This window comes from Gymnoscopelus braueri, assembly GCF_963280865.1.
Source record: "Gymnoscopelus braueri genome assembly, chromosome: 6".
In the NCBI taxonomy this organism is placed as follows: domain Eukaryota; kingdom Metazoa; phylum Chordata; class Actinopteri; order Myctophiformes; family Myctophidae; genus Gymnoscopelus; species Gymnoscopelus braueri.
The window spans coordinates 18,270,641-18,286,884 of NC_137607.1; the positions used below are offsets into that span (position 1 = coordinate 18,270,641).

At 38.6% G+C, this 16,244-nt stretch overlaps 1 protein-coding gene across 1 annotated transcript; it reads left to right on the forward strand.

Moving 5' to 3' along the window:
• Positions 1 to 1,015: 1,015 nt before the first annotated feature.
• rgs5a (regulator of G protein signaling 5a) lies at positions 1,016 to 13,119 on the forward strand. The gene is made up of 5 exons (XM_080432014.1): positions 1,016 to 1,255; positions 2,137 to 2,250; positions 2,989 to 3,050; positions 7,947 to 8,113; positions 10,063 to 13,119. Exons 1-5 carry the CDS (start codon positions 1,212 to 1,214, stop codon positions 10,225 to 10,227), a joined length of 552 nt encoding a protein of 183 aa, XP_080288140.1. The 5' UTR covers positions 1,016 to 1,211; the 3' UTR covers positions 10,228 to 13,119.
• The last annotated feature ends 3,125 nt before the right edge of the window (positions 13,120 to 16,244 follow it).

A 16,244-nucleotide genomic window follows, 5' to 3' on the forward strand; every position in this document is an offset into this window, starting at 1 on the left:
ACAAGGCTGTGGAGCGTTTGGCATTATTTTTGTTTTATTATATATGTATTATTTTTGTTTTAATGACAAATGTGTCCAAAATAGGTAGCCTACAGTATGCCAGGGTGAATGTGGTTTTATGCTGATGAAATTGTGTTAAAATTAGATGCCACGCTTAGTTTTACCATGACAAGTGCACCTTGTCTTTATGATGTCCATAACTATAGATCATTGGATATGAAGTGTTTGTGCCAATATTGTTTCTGGAGTAGACTGCAATGTATAGATGTATGTTTTTAACTGAATGCCATGTCTTGAATTAAATCTCCAGGGAGTTAAGTAATATTTTGTATATATATATATATTATAAAAATGTCATAATACGGTTCTACAAGTGATAATATTATTGTCATTGCCTATATGAATTAGACAATTTTATAACCATAACCATAACTCTGATCCCAAATCAAACACTTCTCTTTCACTCAAAGCGGGAGTGTGTCTATGTTCCCTGGGTTCTATGTTCCCAGGGTTCTATGTTCCCTGCTTACCTAACCCTAAACCTAAACCTAACCCTAACCCTAGTGGGGAACATAGAACCCGGGGAACATAGGGATGACCCCCCCTAAAGCAGTGGTTTTCATATCAAGGTCCATTATTTATTCGGCATTTGAGCCATGGACCACCATTTGATGAGATTTTGCCTCTCAGACCCAAAACTTAGAATGTCTAATTCTTGGATAAGATTTTGTCCACAATTCCATGCTGTATTGATGTTGGTACCATAGGAGAGATAACAGGCAAACGTTTATCAAAATGAACAATTATTTAATTAAGTAATCTATAAGGGTCCATTTGGTTACCAACTCTCCATCATTTAGCTGGGGACCACCTGGAACCCCGTCAAGGACCACCGGTGGTCCCCGGACCACTGATTGAGAAAGGGCTGACTGAGTCCATCCCATATTGTTCCTAGACCAGTTGTTCAATTCAAGCCCTTCCTTCCCATCCAGAAACCCAGGCTCCACAGCTGCTTGGTGTTAGACAGTAGATCCTAATCTGATTGGACTAGCGGTTGGCCCAGAGCCCAAAGGGCGTTTATTCTGTATGTATATACTCCATGTGCCGAAAGCCACATTCAGAAGGAGACAGACTGAGATACAAGCACTTTGTTTTGGATTTTTGGACTTTTTGGATTCACAGTAAACTTTGGAACTGAGCGCAGTTGGATAATGTGTAGAGGATTAGCAGCCTTACCCCAGACATGTCTGGTTAGGTGAGCTATGTCCTTGATCTATATGTATTGTTGTTGTTGTTTTTTATTACATACTATGCTTAGATGGGTATGTGTATTCCTGTGGGTATATTCATGTTTTTTGGACCACTCCAGTTCTTACTGTAGAATCTCTCATTAATATGTGTTGATATTTTACTCCAATGGTTTCTCAATAGATTTTATTTCTTTTTTTGTTTTGTTTTAATAATAATTTTCCATTTAAAATTTTCAGTTGTCAAATGAAGTTCTACATATTATGCAGTGCTAAATTATTTAACAAAAATATCAAATATCGATAAAAAAAATAATTTTAAAGCTAATTGTGACTTGCAGAGTTGACTCGTGAACATGTTTTGCATAATAAATAATGGCATAACTATAATCATACTATATAATAGTATAAATGTAAAATGTTGCAGATTCTTTGTTCTACATGTTGAACATAGAAAAATATACATTACGAGGCGCGGATGGCCTAGTGGTTATGGCACGGCTCTGTTGCAGCCTGACAGCGAGTCACGAGTTCGATTCCCGGGCCGGTGGATCTTTCCTTTGTGTCACTCTGCGACTCTCTCCCCGTTTCCTGTCATATCTCCACTCAGTCCACTGTACTATGAATAAAGCCCCTATAAAAATCTACTACTACTGGCTCTTTAGTACAATTATTCATAGGATCTCTAAGATTTGCCGTTACTGTTTACCTCGTTTCTTCATCTTTAATAACTAAACTTAGTTATTTCATACAAATGTTTTCTTCTGTGACAAATTTAGGTTGGAAATAATTTAGTCTCAGCTTACAAATCAAAGGGTAAATGTTTTATACATTTTGCATGAATAAAACATGATTTTTGTCATCATGGTATCTGTCTTCTATTTCCCAGGGCTAAAGAGATTAAGAGTAAACTGGGAGTTTTTCTTCAGAAGCCTGAGAATGCCATTGACCTGATCATCCCCTACCCGGAAAAAACTGAGAAGAAGCCAGAAAAGCTTCTGAAGTAAGTACTCTCCTTTTATCTTTCAGCCTAATAAAGCGATAGATAGTCATGTCTGGTGGGGTAGATATGTACTTCTGTGCGGAAAAATAACTTCAACTTCAACTTTAAATGACTTTATGTTCCTTTCGGAACTTCATTTTTGCAGCGGTGAAAACAATATAGAAACAGATTACGCTTCATAATTGATGTCAGAAAAGATCCAATTGCAGGTATGAGATGTGGAGATCAATGGTTTGAAACATCATCTTCCCATTCACAGGCACTGATTGCACTAAACAATTTTTAGGGCGACAGAATGAAGGGGATCTCTGATAATCAAACCAAAGAAAGATGGTCCCGCTCACTGTCTGGAACATGAAAAAATGTTGACGTTTCGGTCGTTAGACCTTCATCAGGTCTAACGACCGAAACGTCTTCTTCTAAAAAAAACTATTGCTACAGTACAGAATACCAAGGTTTTTGGTATTCTGTAATGCATTACCATGTGGGAAGGACTGGGATTGAAATAATTGATTTATAACAATATATAACAAAATGATTGTACGGTATACAATGCACACAATATGAAAAGCTATGCAGTCCTCTATCTTTGAGTTTTTATACATTGTTTTAATCATTTGTCACATTTGTCACATTGCGCTCACTTGCTAATGTCAAAGTGTAAGTGTGTATACAAAATGTAACTTGTAATATGCCAGCTGTTCTCGATTTAAAAACTCTCTTTCTCTCTGTTTCTAGACCTACCCCTGAGGAGGCTGCTCAATGGAAGGAGTCACTGGACATGGTTCTGTCCCACAACTGTAAGTTTGACTGATACTGTACACACACACACACACACACACACACACACACACACACACACGCAAGGACTTTTATGAACGGACCTGTTAGACAAAGTATTTTAAATGTAACTGTGCTGTTTTACATTTTTTGCCTAATAAAAATATTCAATCAATCAAAGGTAGGGTAAGTGATTTACTTTGGTTAAAATAAGTGTTAAATAGCTCTATATTCTGATAGAACTCATTGCTATAGAGTGTTTGTTCAGTAAAAGGAGTCTCCCATGTCTCTCCAGCTCTTTATTAAACAGAAAATGCATTTTCAGTGCTCTCTCCTGCAATTTTGTCACCTACCTGAAAATGTACAAATTCTGTTTAGTAAAGAGCTGGAGAGACCCCTGTGACCGAACAAACGCTCTGTAGCAATGATTACTATCAGAATATAGTACTTTAACCTTTTAACAAAATATATATATATATATATATATATACCAAAAAATATCACTTACCCTACATTTAACTATAAGTCTGAGACTCAAAGTTCACAAACAGTCATAGACACCTGGCTGTACCTTAAATCACTAGGTTTGTTTTCTTTTTAATCTGTTGTATCACAACCGCCATGGTACAGAGCGGTCTACCTTCGGTTTCCCAAAGTATTTGTAGCAGTGGTGGTCCCAGTAATGGTCCCATTTCGCAAGTTTTCAAATGTATAACTTCTTTTGAAAATAGCAGATCTACAAGCTCACAATGCGTCGTTGTGAGCTTGTAGATCGGCTATTTTCCAATGGCCGAAATGTGTATAGGGCTGAAGTGGTTATAGGATAAGGATAATTCCTTTTAACAGGACGTTCATGAAAGTCCTTGCGGGCTTGTTTCCAATGAGGGCCTGTGAGCAATTAGGGGTTAAGAGTCTTGCTCAGGGACAAATTTCATTTCATCGACACACATGCTGGCGTGGCCTGGAATCGTACCTGGGGCAACCAGGGCCTCTGGCTCCCTAGGCGGGCTCACTAACCACTCAGCTAATGTATGTTTTGTGATAATAATACAAATCTACAAAGTAACTAAAGTTTTCAAATAATTGTAGTGGAGTAAAAGTGCAATATTTGCCTCTGAGATGTAGTGGAGTAGAAGTGAAAGTACTGAAAATTTGGAAATACTCCAGTGAAGTAAAAAAAAATACCTCAAAATGTTACTTAAGTACAGTACTTGAGTAAATGTACTTAGTTACTTTCCACCACTGATTTGTAGCCAACTTAATATTAGCCAATGTCTTGCATTTTTCCACATACACATTCTTACAAAGATTTTCCAACATGACAAAATACATATTTTTTAAAAGGCCCTTGTTGTAAGCTATTATTGTATGATGACTGTGAGTCAGCTAGCTCAGTGGTGACGGCATCACTTAAAGTAACCAAATCACGGGAAAGAATATCCAGAGTATTTTGACGTTTATAAACGATCCACAGTCTCAAGAGTTATTTATCAAAGTAGTGTACAGTACACAGATGCACATAAGGGTTTAATCACCTTACGAGTCATCACTTTGTTACCGTAGCAACCTGATCCATTATTCACACAGCACACGGCTAGGTATGCATTACAAAGCTCATAAAGCAGCGGCAAGACGTCTGTTTGATTTATTAACGTACTGTAAGGCTTGCTTGGCAGGAATTAGCCCTTGTATAAAGACAGAACTATATATAGAGCTAACAGTACACAGTCCCAGGGGCATTATTGGTCATTAGGAGAAACAGAGGAGTTAAACCTTGGGAAACAAGCCCCTGTGTACGCCAGAGACCAGACACCGGGCTCCGGTGTTTACACCTGTGTCGGAAAAGCACACAGAAAGACCCCAGAGCAGAGCAAGATTGATCGTTAACTCTTCCTCTTTGGTATTGGTATGTGTAAACTCTCCGCTAAAAAACGCACCATTTAATAACTTCTGTGTGTCTAAACAACCTTGATTCCAGATGCTTGGGACCAGTTAAAATATACAGTGACATGGTCTAATTGTGTTGTTTAAACTTTAAATATGCTTATTTGGCATGTGTGAAAGTGAGTTCTCTGTTACACCATGGGTTACAACCATGGAACAAGATTCAATGGGTGGCTAAGTTTCTTCAAGCAGCCCCATCAATTAAATATTCAGTGGAAGAGAGCAAGGCACTGGGAAATAGAGGGGGCATCAGAGAAAGCAATAGGGAGGACGACTAATAGAAATATACAGTGAGGGGGACAGAGGGAGAAAGATATTTGCTTATTTATACATGGCCACTTGAAAGTGTGCGTGCTTTTTGTGTGTATCTTACCACAGACATGTTTTGTGTGTTGTGGTAACATCTCTAGGGAGGTCTCAAGGCTTCTCACAACATTATGCAAGTAGCTGCAAAATACTGTGCTGTTATTATTTATCCTTTACATTACATTATTCTTTATGGGCATGTTCATTCTTGATTCATACGGGATACTCAATACATTATTATTATGTCACTCAAATCTGGAAATATTTCGGACAAATAATTATATAAAATATTGCTATAATACATAATGTAATGTATATCATGCAAGAATAATGGCATCACAGGTTACCACTGTTACACTTATTTTTTTTTCTTTCAGGTTGATACAGTGTACAAGCAATTGTAGAATTGTGCAGTGAGTTTTATTGGAGTGCCAGTGTTGCAAAACTGTTTCCTCTAATAAAGGACAATTTAATTTAGTTTGAAGGTACACAGTTTGGAGTTTGGAGGCTGGTACGCAGCACTATCAAAGTGCTGTTATAGTGTCAAGTACATACAGTATTGGTGAGGTCTGGTATTAGTTAATTAATTAATGAATTCATTACTATGTTGACTAATCTAAGAAAAACATAATAATAAAACAAGGCTGCATGAAAGGCATGAGTGATACATGATTGCACAGTCAAAACATGAAACAGTTTGCAGTAACGAACAAACGTTAACATTTCTTCTCTGGCGATTGAGTTGCCTAAACAGTGCTGAGCATACAGTCAGTGGAGTTATTATTACAGTACATTAAAACAGCGGGCGACGTCGAGGCGAGCATTCTGCGAAAAGCCGATCTACAAGCTCACAACACTTTGCAACTTGGCACGTTGTGAGCTTGTAGATCAGCCATTTTTGGTGAAGCGATTTGGCATATAGACGGAAAAAGGAGGGGAACCAAGCAGAGAGCCCTAGTGTGACCTCGGTCAGCTAAGTATAGGGTTTTAAGCGGTTCACTAAACTGAGAGTGGCCGAGGGCAGGTTGATGAACCTGCCTGAACCTGGTTGATACCTATATTGCAAGGACAGTGTGAGAATATTGTGCAGCTAAATTATGTTGAAAATTGTGGACAAATGAATGGGCAGACAGAAAGTCAGACAGACAGACAGACAGACAGACAAACAGACAGACATTTCATGTATGTCAGAAGTGCTTCCGTATACAAACAACCTCTCCTAAGGAGAAGAGGATGTTTCGGTGTTCTTGTGACATTAAAAAGTGCCATCATGTGCGTGGGACCGTGGGTGTAAACTGCGTACTTTCACATGGTTCTGACGCCAGTGAGACTGAGGGTCCCTTCACAGAGACAGAAATTTGCATTGACAGAGCATTTTACATACTTAATTTACGCAGAATGCTCGCCTTGCCGCCGCAAGTGAGTTTCACAGTTGGTATCCATAGCAATGGAGGGGAATGGAGGGTAACCACTCAAATTGATGTCCACTTATGTGGAGATCAATTTGAGTGAGAGGTTGTTGGTCTGGTCACACACACTCGCACGCACGCACGCACGCACGCACGCACGCACGCACACACACACACACACACACACACACACACACACACACACACACACACACACACACACACACACACACACACACACACACACACACACACACACACACACACACACACACACACACACACACACACACACACACACACACACACACACACACAATTGTGTGGGCATGGGCATGTTTTAATTCGTTGTCCTCGCTTGCCACTCAGTGCTATTTTGAACCAAGCTAGCCATTAGATCGCAGATAAATGCCTGCAGCAGTGACAGAATGCTTATCATCATCAGCATGTGTTTTACAGACAATGGGAAACGTCATGGGTATTGTATTGCATTACAATGCTCCTCATAATAGCACATGTTTCCACACAATTCCACTCATATGTAGCCTAGCTACTAGTGTAAACTATACTATACACTTTCCAGCATTCTTTTTGTTTCTGTAGCTGTTTGACTATAATTCATCACAGTTAAGTCTGGGTTTTTGGGGTGGTGAAATTTGATACCTATCTTAGATTTGTTACAAAAAATGCTAATACAAAAACTCTAATTAAAAATATATTTTTAGCATTTGTTATTAATCTCTGAGCATTTTAAGTGGATAGCATTTAAGTCGTCAGATCCTCCTTCCAATGAGTAAAATGTTAAATTTCTATGTCTGTAGTGTTGACTGCAACTGGCGTACTCAAAGACTATAATATCAAGAATATGTTTGAGAGAGGAGCTTGTGTGTCTTTGGGACGGGGCAGGGTCAGTTTAGCTTGTTTTGTCTCCCATAACCAGGCAAAACATACACAAATTACAATTTCAGCAAACACAACATTGATAAGTCTAAACCCTGTTATCCATTCATATAACATTCTAAAATACTAAGACTAAGTGGTGTGTTCATTTCACAACCTCTTAGGCCTATCGTGATTGGCAAACAAAGAATGTTGTCAAAGTTAACACTAGGATGGTTTATACTATAGCAACATCCCCATATTACTTCTCCTATCTCTGTCTCTGTTTACACTTATATATTTCTCTCTCAACCACACTTCCTCTCTCTCTCTCCGCCCACCCATCTACTGTACCTATTGTGTCCCTCTGTCTCATAGATGGAGTGGCTGCCTTCCGTACCTTCCTGCAGACTGAGTTCAGTGAGGAGAACATTGAGTTCTGGATGGCCTGTGAGGAGTTCAAGAAGACCAAGAACCCAGTGAAGATGGCCACAAAGGCCAAGAAGATCTATGAGGACTTCATCCAGACCGAGGGGCCCAGAGAGGTCAGACACTTACAGTATATGGACTACTATGAAATAAGCCTTTTTTTTTCAACCAAACATGATAAGAAACAGAATTATGACAGTGAGTTTCAAATGTAACACAGCTGCCTGGTGAAAAACAAGACAGAGTTTAAAATCCGTGCCAGCAGCCCAAACTGTGCTGCCTCATACACCCAAACGAACCAAAGTAGCTTGAACCGAGTCGCCAGTGGTTTAAAGTAACTAAGTACATTTACTCAAGTACTGTACTTAAGTACAATTCTGAGGTACTTTTACTTTACTGGAGTATTAAAAAAAAATCAGTACTTTTACTACTCCACTACATCTCAGAGGCAAATATTGTACTTTTACTCCACTACAATTATTTGAAAACTTTAGTTACTATTTACTTTTCAGATATAAATTATTACATTATATAACATACATTAACCACTTTAGCCCTATTTTATACATAGGCTATTTGAAAATAGCCGATCTACAAGCTCACAACGCGTCGCACCTGAGCTTGTAGATCTGCTATTTTCAAACAGTTTAGTACTTTTACTTTTGGTACTTTAAGTACGTTTTGATACCAAATTTTGAATTCCGGACTTTTACTTGTAATGGAGTACGTCTATATTGCAGTATTGATACTTTTACTTAAATCAAATATTTGAGTACTTTTTCCACCAGTGCGAGTCGCCGACATTGCCATCCTTAGCGTCATTTTTTTAAATATTGTTTGGGAACACTGTGTTGGGCAGTGTTGGCCCACGCCACTAGGGGCTAAAAAGTGAAAGTAAACTGTCTTCCTGTAAAAGCTGTTTTTGATAGACTCACCAGCTAAAGCTACATTTACCAGAATTTCCTTTAGTGTTCCCGGACGTACTGCAAGGGATTTACAGTGCATTGCCTGAAGGTGATAAAAAATACATTAGCAATTGTCACATTGTTGATGGAAGGATGGAAGACATTGACTTTGGACATACTTTTAAAACTACTTTCTGTGGCATTAAATCAGAAGTCCTTGATAAAAGACATACTGCTGGAGAGACAGAGGGGGTTTATTATGGTAGTGCAGGACTTTGAGGGAGACTGGGGGTGTCATGAGGGAAGTTGTAAAACACAAATGGATAAATGTTTTCAGGAATTATGACTCATGGAAAAAGAGATTTAAAAGCCCTTGAGTGCACTGACTCTACAGTCAGCATCCTTTCCAAATGATTGTAAGCCAAACTTTCTAAGTTTAACTTTTATCCATTAAAATGAGTAAAGTGTACAAGCGTTTCCAGTTTCCTTTTGGATGACTTTTAGATTAATCTGTTTGGGATTAGGGCAATTGCTGCAGTGATAATGATGACAATGATGATGATATACTGATGATGATGTTGTATGTGAGGCCCCTACTTCCTCCTCTCATCTTTTTCCTCTTCCTTCTTTCTCTTCAGCATCATCAGTAACATAGTGATCATCATCATCATGCTGGTCATGAGCATTATCATTTCCATTAACCCATTAAGACCTGAGGCCGATTCTACAAAATGTCTCCTAAATCCTTTTTTTGGAAAAACGTATGTTACTATGGCAGTGGTTCTCAAACTTTTTCATGTCAAGGACCCCCAAAATAATATGTATTTGGCCGCGGACCAATCTCAAAATATGTTGTTCCAGGGACCCCCATGAAGCAAAGATTTGAGTTACAAATGTTAGCTTTAAAAAAAGATATATAAAGATTTGCAAAAAAAATCACAGATTTTTCAAAAATAGCAGATATACAAGCTCATAGCGCGGCACTCGCTGTGTAAAAATAATGCTTTTTAGCTCAAATAAAAAAATGACACAGATGCGTTCCAGGTCCTAATGGGTTCAATTCCATATCTCCGATCCTGTTCACTCTCATTGTTTTTGAATGCAAGTCAACTGCACACCTTGACCGTCCTGTCCTGTCCCGTCCACCCTCCCACCTATAGGTGAACATTGACCACTACACCAAGGACGTGACCCTCAGGAACCTGGTGAACCTCTCCTCTGAGACCTTTGACGTCGCCCAGAAGAGGATCTTCGCCCTGATGGAGAAAGACTCCTTCGCTCGCTTTCTCAGATCAGAGCAGTACCAGGAGCTGCTGGCCAACTAAACCAGCTGTGTGTCGGGGTGGTGTTCCAGCAACAGTTATCCACATAACAAAAAACTAAACAAAAAACAGGGAAGTGATTTGAAACTAAGGAGAAACTAAAGCATTATCTTTAATATTTGCCCCTTAAAGGCAAATCGCAGATATCTAGAACATAGTACAAGTTTAAGATTCGTATAAGTTTAAGATTCGTATGCACTATTTACATTTTCTGAAGGCATTTTCTGAAGGCATTGTACATTACCTCTGAAAATAATTAATAAAGTGGAACACCCCACCCATTCACACCTGAGTGTTAAGCATGAGGGGACAACATCTAGAACGTGAAAACAATTTGAAAACAACAAAATAATTCTTACCACTTATTCAGTTCTACTGTAGTTTTTTTCCTCACACATTTTGAATATATAGGCTACAGAGTTGTGATAAAAGTGCGACCACCAAGACGAGTTTCATTTTAACCAGTGAAACTCAAAGTCCAGCATGTTGAAGGTTGTTATATTGCTTAAGACTTAAAAAGCCTTAAATTGGCCATTAAAAAGGTTAAAATGAAAAATGACATGATAAAAAGTTGTTTTGATTTGTTAACTTTCAACCTCTATCAGACAATGACGACAAAGTAAGCCCTATTATCCACATAACAGCGTGATTCTTACTTCATCGCACGGCAGTGTCGCAAGCCAAAAATAGCGGGATCTAAAAGTTCACAACTTGTTGTGGATACGACGGCTTGTGAGCTTGTAGGCCTGCTATTTTTGGCTTGCAACGGAGCATACATTGGGCATTATTCAGACAGGAGATGCAGTGACAATGAATTCTGTCTACTTTGTGTAGCTTTCTCAAGGAGGGACATTATGAGGAAGCTTCATTCCAGAGTTTCTGGAGAGGGTAGTAAGTCTGACCTTCCATAGCCAGATCTTAGTCACACAGTATCTAGTCCAGGAGTTCCCAAACTTTTCCAGATAATCAACTAATCACTTCAGCCCTATTACAAAAATGGTGAAAAGAGCTAATCTACAAGCTCAAGACATGTCACGATGAGCTGGTAGCTGTGCTATTTTCACTATTTCGACTGATTGTTTGCAAATTCTTGAAAAATCGTATTTTATTTATTTTTCAAATCATTTAAATAATAATGAATAACCCCAAAAAAAAATGTCCGTGACCCAAAATTGGGTTCCGACTCAGTGTTTGGGAACCACTGATCTAGCCCATCCAAACTTCTGTCTGGGGGTGTACAGTACAGTAGGTGGGATAACGGATGGGGAAATCTTTTTTATCCTCTTCAGTATTACATTCACACAAACCTTTTCAAGTAGTCAACGGGAAAGTAATGGATGGACTAATACAATAAAAATAGAGCTCTCTCACACACACACACACACACACACACACACACACACACACACACACACACACACACACACACACACACACACACACACACACACACACACACACACACACACACACACACACACACACACACACACACACACACACACACAGCAAGTAAGTTTAGATTTCAACCAAACACCCTTTGGTTCTAATGCATTCTGTTAGAGCCATCCATGGGAACAGTATGGTGTAGTTGGCACAGTGGTTAGACTCGTTGAGGCTACCACGACATGGCAAGTTGAGATGGGAAAACCGAGTAGGAGGGAATCTCAGAATAAGAAGTGAACACAGCAGTGGTTTTACAGAAGGTTATTTCCCCACCCCATTTTCCCATTTGAATCATAATAATGCTAGTCCTCGTAGGATTAGTTACTCAATAAGGCAATACCCAGCTATACCCAGATATCCTGTTCTACAGTATGGACATTAAGTATGGGATTTGAAGAGCATATTAGCCAAACGTTTCAGACACCAGCAGGATTTAGCTGCTCTCTCAATAATTCCCAATTATATCACATTGACAATTCAGAGCTGGTCTTTGCGTGTGTTAAAAACATTATATGCTCTGCTCTTACCACTAACAAGGACCCTTGCTAATCCGCAAAATAACAATAAATACTACTTATAACAAAATGATAATCACACAAATAGCTAAAATTCTGAATTCATATTCATTTTGGCACTTGATGGTTTCACAGTTGACTTTTACTAATAACCTAATACTATGTCACTCTTTTCTTTCAACGATTTGAGACAAAGATGGATCCAAGAGTGCATTCAATGTTCGCATGCATAATGAAAGAATCTCACTTATAAACGTAGCCTATAGACCAATGTAGCAGTCCTTATTTGTGATTATATTTACTGTTGCATGCTCTTAATACTTAAGTGTCACATTCATTAACAAGTATATTACTATCTAGCATAATGTTTAAGTCTTAGTTGTCCCCACCTTTCCACACAATTAAGTCAGGTGGTTACTAAATATTCCTTGCATTTTAAACACACAGTATTTCACAACCAATCAAACATCTTAAGTGTATAGCAAATCTGAATGATAGACGCGTGTTCACGTTCCATGCCTGAACCTCATTTACAAAACAAAAAACATATTTTCGCAGTGGCTTTGATGACGGAGGGTTCCCATTGGCATAGATTGACCAATCTAGTGCTGTAACCCACTGTCAGCATTCACTAACTAATGGAAAGAAGCTCAATAGGGACTTATTCAATGCTGGGTAGTGGGTACACATTATTTGATATAGCATATGCATGTATATGTTTTGTAGTCAACCACATAAAAGACTAAATGCATAACATTCCTGAAGATGTATTTATTTTTTACATGTAAATATCTACCAAAATAAGTGTTTGTGTCTTAAATTATTCTTAAATACAGTGGAATCCATAACTCTCAGAAATGGAGCGCTGGTGAGGATTATCCATAGAGAAGAACGTGTCTTTTCACTGTCATAAAAGAGGAAACATCTAACTCTCCATTGTCACTTTGTTTTTCTTCGCAAATATCAATTTCTAATGTATCTTTGCACACAGGAATCATGAGTTATATACATACAACATACACTCATTATTTGCTTCATCAGGGATAAGATTACCACAAAACATGGCCCATGTCTAGGCCTGCCTAATCCCCACAGATTCAATATTTGAGATACACAGCAATTTGATTGTTTGTTTTAGGTTAATCAGTAATGTTTAACCTGTTTTTTAAATATACATGAATACTAAAGAAACAACAGAAGCAAAACAAAACAATTAGAGGGAGATCTATTACTCCTCATCTGGAAATCCTTTCTTTCTTCCCTCAGCCTCAGTTCTCTGTTACAAGAAAAGGTCTGGAATTAAAAAAATAAGTACAAAAGTATTGGTATCAAAATGTACTTTAAGTACCAAAAGTAGAAAGTACTCAAAAATCCTTTGAAAATAGCAGATCTATAAGCTCACAATATGTCGCATCGCGACGCATTGCCAGATCGGCTATTTTCAAATGGCCGAGATGTATATACAGTAGGGCTGAAGTGGTGAATGTAATGTTATGTAATAATAATCAAAATCTACAAATTAACTAGTAACTAAAGTTTTCAAATAATTGTAGTGGAGTAAAAGTACAATATTTGCCTCTGAGATGTAGTGGAGTACATGTAAAAGTACTGAAAACTGGAAATACTCCAGTAAAGTAAAAAAAATACCTCACTTGAGTAAAATGTACTTAGCTACTTTATACCACTGGTCTAGGGACCTTACCGGGTGCATGGCTCAGAACAGCTCATATAACAGAAAGAGCATGGGCAGCATGCGGGTGATCTTTCTGCTTCCACAGAACAAAGCAAGATGAGAGGACTGCACCACATAGAACAGGGGTGGGCAACTTTGATGATGGAGAGGGCCACTATATTTCCACTCTCACTCCAGAGGGCCACATTGCATATACTGTCAGACACCTCTTATCTCCATATTTTAACTTTTTTTTCGTAAATTAATGCCGTACTAATGGCATTCTTTGTCACACAAAAGTAGCAAAAATAGCCGATCTACAAGCTCAAAACGCGTCGCAGCGCGACGCGTTTTGAGCTTGTAGATCTGCTATTTTTGCTATTTTTGATTTGGAATCCCGATTTTTTTTTGTGCAATTTTTTTATTGGAATCCTGAAAAGTAGCATTTTTATTTAATTTCAGATGCATTTAGTTATACTTATGTTAACTTTATTAACTTAAATACAAATACATTGGACATAAAAAAGACAATAGAATGTTTATACTAGTCATTAAGCTACTATAATATACATGTAGACTGAAGTAGCCTAATTAAAGCGGGTCATGTTTGCATGTTTGGAATTGTAGCAGCTGAAATCAATAATAATATCAGTATACCGATATTAACCTATGGGCCGCATTAAGTGAAGGTGGGGGCCGCATGTGGAACCCGGGCCGCCAGTTGCCCATGTATGACATAGAATAAGCAAAAATGTCAAAGAGCTGCGAGTAGAAAACAGACGGGAAACCGATGTTCTGCACGAGCGGCTGTCAACACAAACACTGTCAGACGCTATAGCATGGATGCATTCATTACTGCCACAGATCCTAGAAATAAACGAAGGATCATGGCCTTTATAGGTCCCCAAAGGAAGTAATGACATTTCTGACAAAACGTCTCATAGGCAAAATGCATTGCTTGTACATGTTATGCACCATCTTCAATGTTCTCCAGTGGCCACCTTGTAGCCCGATAATCGTGACAGGTCTTGCAAACAAACCTCACTTTGAAACAGAGAAAAGTCCACAAAAAAATGAGCTGCTAAAACAGATAAAGGTTATATAAATCAAAACTGACATTTTGACTATATGATGGATAATAGAACGTTATTAATCCCTGCTAAAATTATGAGGGGCTGATGAGAGAGCTTTTTTTCCCCCCACATCCTTTTTTCCACGTCTGAAATATGACCCCTGTTCTACCAAATGAACTAGAAGATACGATCTTTCATTTGAGCCGAGAACACAGGGCTGACGGCATTACCTGATAAGATCATCACAGAGGTTTCAGGAGACTGATTGATGTGCTCCGCTTTGCCAACGATCGCTATTAGCCCCTCTATTAACAGAAGGGAGCCGCAGACATGTTTTCAAATATGCCTCCTGGAGCACTAAACAGTGACTGGACAGGAGATAAGGAGCCACACAAGTTAAAAGACTTTACTTATACTTAAGTAAAACATTTGAGTACTTTTCCCACCACTGATATTCCCATTACGATTTTTTTGGGGAAAAAAATATACTCCCACTCCCAGTGTCTAAAATTAGACTATGTTGATTGAGACTGAGACCATACATATATAGAGTATTGTTAATGTTTGCTCAAGCTTCATAAAAGGCAGAGGCCATGGGTACCCTACTGTGTAGGCTCTGTGAGGCGACTCGAATCAGATTGTACACTTGGCTCCACTTAAAAGACATGGGAATGTTCTGAGAAACTTTGATAACATTGTGTCAACGTGTTCTCATGGCTTGAGCGCGTATGCGCTTATTTTTTTGCTTTTGTTTTTACATTCATATTTTAATAATGACTAGCTGTCCGCAGCAATTGGTCTTCAAAAAAACTAACCGTATAGCTCTGTACCGTGACGCTCCTTTAGACTGTAGGCTACATACTGTATAGGCAACTTCTTATTTATAAAGGGTTTGTGCTTTCAGAATCAGTTTTATTGACACATACAGGTTTAAATCAGGAGGTGAAATTTGTTTTAGTGCAAACTCCATCATTTTGTTGTTTTCCAGAAAAGAGAGGGAGAGGAGGGGGAAAAAATCAAAGATATCTACACATCCTATGTTAAAATTGTCTTAAGGGAGGACCGGCGGGCAGACCTCTGACGTCACGCTCATGTCACGCCCAATGCAACCACGCCCAAATATGGAGTGTGTTGTCTAACCTCAATGTGTCGCCATGGCATCAGGCGCACACAAATCAGGAACCTAATATCCAGTCGCACATGTTTGGGGTGCAGCTCGAGGTCTCTGAGCTTTGTGTTAAGCCTTGCTGGCACTATGGTATTGAATGCTGAGCTGTAGTCCATGAACAACATACGTATGTTCTTGTCCAATGG

Coding starts and splice junctions, on each gene's coding strand:
- rgs5a (XM_080432014.1), top strand. CDS start 1,212: ATGTGTAGAGGATTAGCAGCCTTACCCCAGACATGTCTGGTTAG. Junction 1,256..2,136: donor CCCCAGACATGTCTGGTTAG/GTGAGCTATGTC, acceptor TCTATTTCCCAG/GGCTAAAGAGATTAAGAGTA. Junction 8,114..10,062: donor AGACCGAGGGGCCCAGAGAG/GTCAGACACTTA, acceptor TCCCACCTATAG/GTGAACATTGACCACTACAC.